We start from the raw sequence: 10584 nt of genomic DNA, 5'->3' as shown, positions 1-10584 counted from the left end.
ACTAGCCTGTGGTTAAGATTCTAAACTTTTCTACTGTGGTTGGTGGCATCTTGGTAGGAATCTTTTTCTCCCTACCAAGGTCTGTGATTTTGGCTGGAATAAGTTCCGTATGTTCTATTTGAGCCCTTCCCACCACTTGAGCCTTCCTGGGTTTTTGCCTTGGCATCTCTGACTCCTCCTGCCCTGAGGCCTCTGTAGGACACGGTTCAGTTGCTGGTATGTATTTATAGTTTTAGCTTTGGCTTTTTCTCTAAAGCAAAACCTAAAATGTCTTAGGAATAGTTAGAATTCCAAGAAGAGCTATCTGGTGTATTCTATACTGCTCAATGGGAGTCTGATGTGCTGGAGTGAGTTGCTGGAAAGCAAGCTGGGGTTTGGCTTTCAGAAGCTTCTCTCACGATGGGCCCTGTGTGGACCTGGTCTGGGCCTGGGCTGAACTGCCCTTGCATTACAGCATGTTTCTGAAGAGCACCACAAATATGCTTTTGTTTTTTATGCATTTCTCACAGTAGCACTGTAAATTTCTATTAAAGATACTTAAAATATGGTGTTCTAGGCCTCTGAGCACCCTAAGAATTGACTTTAGTGACATCTCCAGTAAAATGTATCATTGTTATCTACTGCTAATCCCAAAACAGTAGGGAAGGATACTACACGTGCCAAGGTGGGCTCTGGCACAGAGGGGTCAGGAGGGGGCACCATGGGTTAAGAGCATAGCCTCTAGCTAGAGCCAGACTGCCCAAGTTTGAATCCTGCTTCCACCAGCTGGGTGAAAACTTTTCTCGCCTTCAGCGAAAGACAAGATGGGAAGGTTGAGCTTAACAGAGAGTCAGACGACAAGATTTAAATAAATAAGCTGTATTATCTGTACAAAAAATATAAATACAGGTTTGTGTTTTAGAGGAGGAAGCGCCTCCTTCCACATTAGTCAGCAACCCGAATAATCTTGTGGTGCTGCTGAGTCACAATTCACAGGACACACGTTAAATGTACATTCATTCCATGCAAGGAGCACACTGCGTTCCACCCTAAACCTAGGCTCTCCAGCTCACTCTGAAACACACTTCCAACGGCTACCACCTGACACACGGTGGAGCTGGAGGACACCCGCTATTTGAGAAACGTAAATGTTGTCCACTGGCTTTCGATAGCTATTGAACTAGAAATAATCAACCACATTAGCAGTATTATGAAATCGGTCATCTTCATTCCATGCATAAGTATGGTGTCACAAATGAAATCCCTCTTTTTGACCCACATTAGCTTTTACAATGTCTGCTATACACAGTGAATGGAGCCAAGGTTAAACACCAGGTTCTATTAAGAATAGGAAAAATACAATGGTCACTGCTGAGTTTACAGGAACACAACTGCAGGAAGTTAATAACAAAAAGTCCCCCAAATATTTTTATTCTGGATGACAATGTACAATTATTAATATTGCACTTTTTTACACAAGAAATCCTAATAAATATCCACAAAAGATATACAGACATAGAAGACATTCTCTTTTTATTTTAAATAAACATTACAATGATTTTTTTAGTAACATTATCTTGGAGCCCATTTTTGTGGAGAGGAAGAAAAGAGAGAGACCCACCTTGATTTCTCCATAGCTCACCCGGGGAGGACACAGCTTAATGTCGTCTTCCCCAGAAAACTTGCAGGCAGGCTGGCTAATGCAGCCCTGATGTCAATGGTGGCCCCAGGGCGAGTGGGTTTCATGAGTGTGCATGTGGGGGGATGGTTTAGCTTGGGGGTGAGTGACTCTGGCTGCCCTTCCCTGGCTACTCACCTGTGGTCACTTCCCAGGAAGACGCAAAAAACACTTCACTCACCCTGAGCTGCTCTGCTGAATGAGCGATTTGCCATATAGTCCCTCATTTTTAGTCTTTCCACTTGGTTTTGCTACAGCCATTTCACCGCTGCCGCTGATGAGTACTGTTGAAGTGTGTGTGCATCTTTGCCTGCTGAGTTACTGGATCTCCGAAACTGGTGTATGTTAATTACTATGAAGTTTATAGCAACTCTTGGCATGTAGGGGGGTGGGCTGAAAGCCTTTGAGGCCAGTCTTGGATGTTATTCTTCGGGTTTGCACAGCTCACCACTTGCTCTCTGACCTGCTATATAAGTACCAGGCCAGGTGTCAGAGCCAGTGCTCATGCTGTGCTCCCGTGTTGCTGCCCAGGCTGGCGGAGCACATGTGGCCACCCACACACAAGCCCACCCCCTAACCTGGCATGAAGTGGTTGCTGCAACTAATGGAGACTCTGGCAAATTGATTTTTGACAAATTGACCCCAGGTCCTGGCCCTGCAATGGAGCAGCAAAGGCCACATAAGCAGAAAACCTGGCCTATTCATGCCTGAAATGCCCCCAGGCCACAGCAGCACTTAGTTCAGGGCTGGGGAACTTGATCTAGATACAGAGCTGCCAGGGCAGGCCTTACTGCACAGCCAGAGCCTGACCTCTCCCTGGCTCTGCCGAAGGTGCAAGGGCAGAAAGCTCCATCAGACACTGTGGGGGCTCTCCTTCCCCCCGCCCATGGAGGGCATGCCTCCCCCTACAGCGTGGCACCCAGGGCCTGTGTCCTCCGCAGAGCTCCGCCTGAAGCCCCACCTGCTGGATCTCTCCACCCTTGACTTTTCTGCTGATGAATTAATACACAGGTTTCTTTTCGCTTCTAGTCCCCCTTCCCTCCCTACTTGACTTTCTGCATCCTGGTGAGCTTCAGGCCTACTCTGATTGTCCCTTCCTTCAGCCCTACCTATCCATATCTTGAGTACTCTCCTCTCTGTGCCCTCCACTAGAAAAGCTGAGCTGGTTTCTGCCCCAGCACCGCATCCTCCTCTCTCCCACCTTGTCCCTCTCATGACTGAGGGGGAGACACAGGCGCACACACTCCTGCATTAGCAGTGAGCTTCCAGGGAAGTTTGTTGTCCAGTTGGTACCAATACCTCACACACCCTCTGGCACCCCCTGCCCACCCATCTCTAGTCTACTGCTGGCTCTCAGCTATCCTGGAGCTGTGCCTGCCTCTTCCTAGGTCTCTTTCGGACCCAGGTTTGGGAGGGAGCCAGCTCTGCAAGAGAGCTCCTGCTGTCTGGCCTGGTCTGCTCGGCAACCTCCTTAGACCTCTGTCCTTTTCCTTTCCCAACATTCTGCCCTTCAGCTAACTGAAAGAGAAAACTTGCTGAGGTCCTTATGACTGCGGGGGGAGGGCGGGGGAGAGAAGTTGGATGAGAGTGTCAGGTGGAGGCTGGGGAGGGAGAAATAAATAAATAAAACGAAAAAAGCTTAAGTTCTATCCAAGGGGGTTGCGTGAGTCCTTTGCATGGCCAGGGTAGCATTTCTCCCTGTGCCCTGTCTTCACGCTTTGCCACAAGTTCCACAGCAGCGAGATTTGAACTGGCTGAGCTGGCAGAGTTTCAGCTGTTTCACCTTCTCGCAGTACCTGGTGGTGTCTCTGCACTCCACTGGGAAAGGAGGACAGGGGACAGAAAGCAGATGTGAGACAGAAGTTAATGGATGTGGCTGCTGCTGCTCGGTGGGTCGCCGCTCTCCAACGCTGCTGGGTGAGCAGAGTTCAGCCACTTGACCCCCAGCCTGCACCTGACTGGCTTTTGCTTCCTTTCTAATTGCTCATTCTATTTTCAGATGGTGCTCGTTTCTCCCTCTCCTGGGACCATCTCACCTCCTAGGCAAGCCTGTCTCTTCCCATTGCTCCCAGAAGGACTGGATTCTGCGCCATTTTGAGGTAGCGTGCAAACAAGGCCCTGTCTGGATGACCTCATCCTCAGAAGCGTGAACCTTCCTTGTTAAGCTTCACTTTCCTGTATTCTTCACCTAAACTTCTCTACTCCTTCCACTAGTTCAGTAAATTGGCACAGACTAGGTGGTTCTTAAATATTGGTGATTTCCATAGTAAGTCTTAGCTACTTTTCTTTGAACGCTGGCACTCCAAGCGTGGTGAGCTATTGCCACAAAGGTGGGTCAGCGCCACATTGGAGTACAAAGACATTCCATCCCCTAGAATATAAAAGAAGTAGGGCTATTTGCCTTCAGGGCATCTGCTTTATTGTTGAGAGTCTATTGCTCAGTGAAGCCCATCTTGGGGGAAACTGCACTGCCAGATTTGTTTTTAACTTCCTATTCTCTGCTTCATGCTTTGTCTTCTTTCTTGTGGGGAAGCACATCCAATTTGTGTTTTGGGTCCAGAGGAATCAAAAGCAGTCAGATCCCCACCCATCTGGGGTACAAATGCCAGTGTTGGGGTGGGTAGGATCCAGAGTTGAGGGAGGGGGGATTGAAAAAGTTATCAAATCCCATGGGTGTGGGCTTCTGCACAGTCCTGGTGGAAGCCTGTGGGCTGGGAAGGAGGGAGGTGGCCAGCAAGTCCTGGTTTGGTTAGAAGCAGAGCAGTGATGGGTGAGCCGGCTGAGCAGAGGCCACTCTGCATGCTTCTTCCATAGGAATGGTGCTTTCTTGTTAGCCTGACCCTGAGAGCCGTTGTTTAGTCATCCCTTCTGGGCACCGGCCACAAGAGCTGCAGGCCAGTTTCACCCAGCACTGGGCCCGATGTAGACCGTGGAAGCCCTTGGGCACACCCAGCTATCTTTTGTGGCCTGCACATGTGTGCATGCACCTGCTCACCCCTCTGAAAATGCCCAATTCTGGCCCAGCTCACAATCCTTGGGGACCCTGATCCAGTGCCCTATGCTCAGGTTTGGTTCCAGGGGCTGCCCTCTGTACCCGATGCCCTGTGGGGTATTTGCAGAAGGCTCTTTGGGGTTGGAACGTACTGTTTTCACATGGGGTGATGTTGCAGCGCTGCCAGTTGGCGGGCCTGGGCCCCCAGGAGCACAAGTGCTCCGGCACTGCCTTGTTGGTGCGGACGTGCACACACTCCACCCGCCGGGACTGGAAGCCGTAGTTGCCACAGGTCGCCGTGCACAGGGTCCACAGGCTGACCCTCCAGTGTACACTGCAGGCCTCAGACCAGCAGTTCTGGGTGCTCATGGGCCTGCAGGAGAAGGGTGGCAGGGTTGAGTCAGCTGCTGTGGGGGCTGGATTCGGGGACAGATATGAAGACAATGCTGCAAACCTGAGCATGTTGGGCAACTCCCTGAGAACTTCCAGTGCTACAAGACCTGGGTTCTGATGCTCTGCTAGTGAATGGCTGTAAGATCTCAAGGAGGCCACTTCCTTTAACTGGGCCTCCATCTTTTCATCTCTGCAAGGTCTATGTCACTTCATGACCCAAGAATGAGCTCTACTCAGAGTGAAGGTTGCAGAGGCTGGCCTTGGGGGCTGGTAAGCCCTCACTGCAGGGAGACAGTGAGGAAAGCCCAGTGGGGCCCATTCAGCAAGTGTAAGGCCACCACTGAGCCATCTACTGCTGGGGAGGTGACAGGGTAGGGGTATCAGATCCCTGGGACTGATGGGAAGCTGGAGGAGACACAGCCATTCACTCCCCTCTCTTTGTGCCCTATTGCCACAGGGGCTGGGAAAGGGCAGTCCAGGGCTTTCTCTTACCTCGGCAGGGCACTGCACTGCTCTGACGGTAAGGTGATACCATCCCGTGTCTGGCAGAAGACCTGCCTGTGCTGCACTGCTAGATGAGGCCCAATGCATGGCCCATTGCACTGGGAAAAAAGATAAATACATGATGTTAGCCAAGTCACGGGCTGAAGCCCAACCCCTTTCCACAACCTCTGTGGAGGCCACAATGCCCAGGCTGCGTAGGACATAGGATCCTTATGCAGGGTCTTGTTTGAGGCCCTTAGATCATTCATCCTTCCCCTCTTTAGGCCAAATAAAGGACACTCACGGCACATTTTCTCCTCCTTGCACCACAGTGGGACTGTTCACTGTCCTGTGGTCAGTGGCACAGATGGCTAATAGGAATGCAGAGCTGGTCAGAGAATATCAGCCCCTCCCAGATTCCTCATATGAAAAGGCACCTCAGCAGAATGTGCCAGGAATGTAGTGGTAAATTTTAGAGCTGACGACCACTAAAATAAACCCTCCTTCTTCCCTTTAGTCTGGAGGGCAGTTTGGTTTATTATTTTCTCGTTAAATTCATCCAAGTAACCCAAGTCCATCATTTCTTTGCCTGGCTTCATTGTCTCCAGGTAAAACCCAGGACAGCTGAGCAAACGCAGACTCCAGAGCAGTCCTTCCTCAGCAATGTGCTCGTGGAGATGACTAAGCTTCGCCCGGAGTTAGTAAGGTCAGACCCTGTCAGTGTCAATACCCCTAACAACAACTACGTCTGTGAAACACAAAAGCAGCAGGCCCTTAGCCAGACTCTGCTATTTTAAGTACAACAGAGGACAGACTTCCCTTGGAGGTCACTTTAGAACACAGCCTCTTAACTTGGAAGTCCTTGGACCCTAGGGGTCCACAGATGGGATCAGGGGGCTATTTACCCTTAAAATGACAAGCAGAAATATTGTATATACTGAGATTTTTCTAGCAAGAGGTTTCAGCTTTCATCAAATACTTTGAAGTTCCTGACCTCAAAGGTTAATAACCATTAAGAACTACTAAAGGAGAAGGATTTAAGGTGGGAGTAGTTCTTTGAAGGCTGGCAACTATGGCCAAGGCCAGACACTACTTCTCTGGACTCTGAAGGGTCCGGTTCAACACCGCTATTTACAAAATCACAGGGGAGTTGGGAGAAATTAAGAGCTGACCCCTTGACACCAACAACTGGGAATTCTTAAGGGAGTAACATGTCCCTAGCAGCCCTACAGAGCCTTGGTGGGGTAGCAGTTAAGAGCTATGGCTGCCAACCAAAAAGGCTGGCAGTTCAGATCCACCAGCTGCTCCTTGGAAACTCTGTGGAGGTAGTTTTACTCTGTCCTATAGAGTTGCTATGAGTCCGAATCGACTTGCTGGCACATCCTACATCCTCCTCTCTCATTTCTACCTCAACCCATTTTGGACTGACTAAAGTGCCCACTGCCATACTGTAACTGTCCTTTCCAGGGTCGCCAGGGACTGCCTGTCAAATTCCAGAAGGTACCAGTTAATGCTTCATCCATTATCTTGTTTTTCCTGATACACTTTAATACCACTAACCCTTCTTTCACTCTAAAACATTGCCTCCCTTTAGCCTTTGTGAATACACTTTCCAAGTTCTTCTCCTACTTATTATAGTATCCCTTTTTCTTCCTCTTCCCACAGTTTAATTAGTGTTTCCCAGGTTCTGTTCATCTCATACTTTCCCCTACCACCCGTGACTCCTAGCCACCACCTGTATACTGATGACTTTCAAATTCATAGTATTTAGCACAGCTCTTTTTTAACTGCTCAATGAACATCTCTACTTGGATATTTTATAAACATGCTCAATAGGTCCCAAAACAATTTATTGTCTCCAATATATCTTTTTTCTATTCTCCTACCTAGTTCTATCCAGAAACCATCCAGAAAGTCATCCTAGTTTCCTCCCTCTGTCTTATTCCCAGTATACAAGGGATTACAGAGGCCTGTGAGTCACACTTTTATGGTAGCTGCTTTCTGCTCCCACTGCCTTCATTCTGACCAGTACCATTTCTCACCTAGATTAGGTTTTCTCTAGTCTTGTCCCTTCCCAATGCAATTATGATGCTGACAGAACAATCTTTTTATGTGTAACTCTGGTCATGCCACTCCTGCTTAAAAGTCTTTCTAGGCACCCTCTGCTCTCCAAAAAAAGTGGCATTCCTAATAAAATCCAACTCCTTGTACAGCAGGCGAGTTGATTTGGGATCTGCTTTCCAAACACATTTCTAGTTCTACCCTCTCACCTAATTGTCCTGCAAACATGCCACAGCTTGTTTTGCCTTCATTCTCTCACACCCAAGACAGGTACCCCATAAATGTATGTTGGATTAAAAGAAGAAAGTTGAATTATTACCCGAAGCCAGGTTGCCATAGTTGAGAAAGTAATCCTAGTTCTACTTATACTAACTTCAGCTTGGTTTTCAAAGACTTCATGGAGGTAGACAGATGGAGAAACAGGCACTTGTATAACCACCCGTCTATAACTTTGTCATACTGTGATGGCTTGCATGTTGCTGGAAGCTACCAGTATTTCAAATACCAGCAGGGTCACCCCCTGGTAAACATGTTTCAGTGGAGCTACCAGACTAAGACAGACTAGGAAAAAAAGCCTGGTGATCTACTTCTGAAAATTAGCCAGTGATCCTTAGGGATCACCACAGAACACTGTCCAATATAGTGTTAGAAGATGAGCCCCTGGGTGGGAAGGCACTACATGAGAGCCGCACCAATGGACAAAAACATACCAATGATCATTAAGATGGCACAGAAGTGACTCAACAGCAACAGACAACATTCCAAAAGAACTGTCTGAAGCGTATTCTAACAATATCACCAACAGGAAGAGATGAACCGGACTGTGAGATCACAAGCAGCTCCCTTTTATTTATAATGCCTCAAATAATACAGGCCTTATCTACCTGGCAGGAGCGCTGGTGGTGTAGTGGTTAAAGTGCTTGGTTGCCAACCAAAAGGTTGGCAGCTTGAACCCACCGGCTGCTCCCCAGGAGAAAGATGTGGCACTCTGCTTCTGTAAAGATTACAGCCTTGGAAACCCTGTGCGGTAGTTCTACTCTGTCCCATAGGGTTGCTATGTGTCGGAATCCATTCAATGGCAGTGGGCTTGGTTTGGGTTCCCTGCCAGGGCTGGGGAAAACCCAGGCCTCCAACAGCAACCAGAGCTCATGACAGGTGCTACCCTTTAAAGTGTGGTCTATGGACCAGTAACATTGGCATCACCTGGGCTCTTTAAGGAATTCAGCATCCCAGGCCCTACTCCAGACCTACTGAATCAGAATTTGCATTTTTAACAAGATCCCCAAATGACTCACATTAAAGTTGGAAACATACTGGCCTAGAAGGTTTTATAAGAAAGAAAAAGGGGCGAGAGTTGAAGAAACAGAGGAAGCTCTATGTATTTTTCTGTTAGGAAAAACGATCACTGAGAACTATCAATGTGCATCAGATGACCCCATGAGTGACCTCAATGACACAATGCAGAAACATCTCCCATATGCGGCCAGATCTGTTCCCAATTGTAATTTCACAAACTGCCAGCAAGCCTCAGGGCCTGGAAGCAGAGCTGCCTTGGGCTGAACGAGATCAGAAGTGGGCTTCTCCAGGTAAAGGAAAGATGATATCCCCCAGGCACAGGAACAAGGGGAATTCATGCCTCTTTGATTATGAAGCACATACATTATGTCACTGGAAATAAGGGGTGGGGGTGGAGGGCTGTAGAGGCGCCAGAAAGAAGCCTGGGGCCAGCTGCGCTGATTGGCCAATGTTGCGCACTAGCCCCAGCCTCACCTGGGACATGAATGCCCCATGAGTTACAAGTGAACTCTGGCCACTCTTCCCCCACATTACATTTGATCTTCATTACGGATGACCACAGCATGCTAACTTAATAGGAACTTCCGAGTGATTGTTTTCCAAAGAACACATCTGGGGGTGAGAGAGGAGGGGCACGCATGCATCGGCAGATAGCCAATTCCAACACGTTCTGAAGTGCTAACTGCCCCAAAACGTCTAATCACAGTGGATTATACAGTTATCCAAAGAATTAAAAGCATAATTGTTGTTTTGGGATGTCCCAGCTGGCCAAGTTTAATAGTATGGTTCAGACACTGACCAATCAGAAATTACACCTAACCAATTAAAATGGTCATCCAATCAATTAAAGCCAGCCTCTGACCTATCAGAATAGATGCTACCACTATACTAGTTGAATATCAGCCTTGGCAGGCAGCTCCTACATGGCCAGTAGTTTTTGACACAGACTTTGGGAGGCAACAGAGTATATACAATTATATCATTTCCCTCAAGCACCTCCACACCTGATTTTGGTGCCAACAACAACCTAAAATGGTGGAACGGTCAGAGAAGGACAGCTAGTCTTTGTCTAAATAGAGGCCTTATCTACCTGGGCTGGGGAAAACCTGGGCCTCTAACAATAACTGGAGCTCCTGACGAATGTCTCAATCCTGCCTGGCCCAGAAATAATGCCAGAACAATGGTGAGGCCTCCCTGCACCCCTTCTGCCCGGACTGCTCTGTTGGGCTAATTTAGAAGAACCCCTGACAGGGTCTGGTGTCTCCTGTTGCTCAGGTTTACTCTTCCTCATACAGAATCTTCAGTTCTTATTCATCTCCCTTTTAAGTAAAATCTAAACATAGAATTTCCTCTCCAAATGGAGTTATCATGATTCCTCCACTGTGTAGAAGAGGCCCATCCCTCAGTTCCTGGTATCCGATGAGCCCTGGTTTCAACTATCTGTTGAGCTTACCTGGGCTTTTTGTTAACATCTGGCAGAGAATCAAGAAAGGAGCTGGTGGTTTCAAAGTGATCCAGGTAGGCTTCAACTTTTCTTGGCTCAAAACAGTAGTTCTCTACTCTAGCCGCATAGCAGAATCACCTGGGGAGCTTCTAAAAATTACCCATGCTTGGATCCCACCTCAGAGCAAGTCACTCAGAGTCTTGGGGAGATAAATCTGGACACTGGTATATTTTACAAGTTTCTCCAGTGATTCTAGCA

General features: G+C 48.1%; 1 protein-coding gene across 6 annotated transcripts in view; it reads right to left on the bottom strand.

Moving 5' to 3' along the window:
• Positions 1–859: 859 nt before the first annotated feature.
• The window catches only part of ADAMTSL1 (ADAMTS like 1), a 389033-nt gene continuing 379308 nt past the window's right edge, over positions 860–10584 (bottom strand). For 4 of the 6 annotated variants that reach the window (XM_049896918.1, XM_049896923.1, XM_049896921.1 and 1 more), the window contains 2 exons: positions 5535–5644; positions 3485–5022 (listed from right to left, as the gene is read on the bottom strand). In XM_049896918.1, the coding sequence (XP_049752875.1) occupies positions 4683–5022; positions 5535–5644 (450 nt within the window). In that variant the 3' untranslated portion in view covers positions 3485–4682. The other 2 variants (XM_049896920.1, XM_049896922.1) reach the window with 1 other exon arrangement.

The sequence above is a fragment of the Elephas maximus genome, chromosome 9 (assembly GCF_024166365.1).
Source record: "Elephas maximus indicus isolate mEleMax1 chromosome 9, mEleMax1 primary haplotype, whole genome shotgun sequence".
Taxonomy (NCBI): Eukaryota; Metazoa; Chordata; class Mammalia; order Proboscidea; family Elephantidae; genus Elephas; species Elephas maximus.
This window is presented reverse-complemented; position numbering and strand designations above follow the sequence as displayed.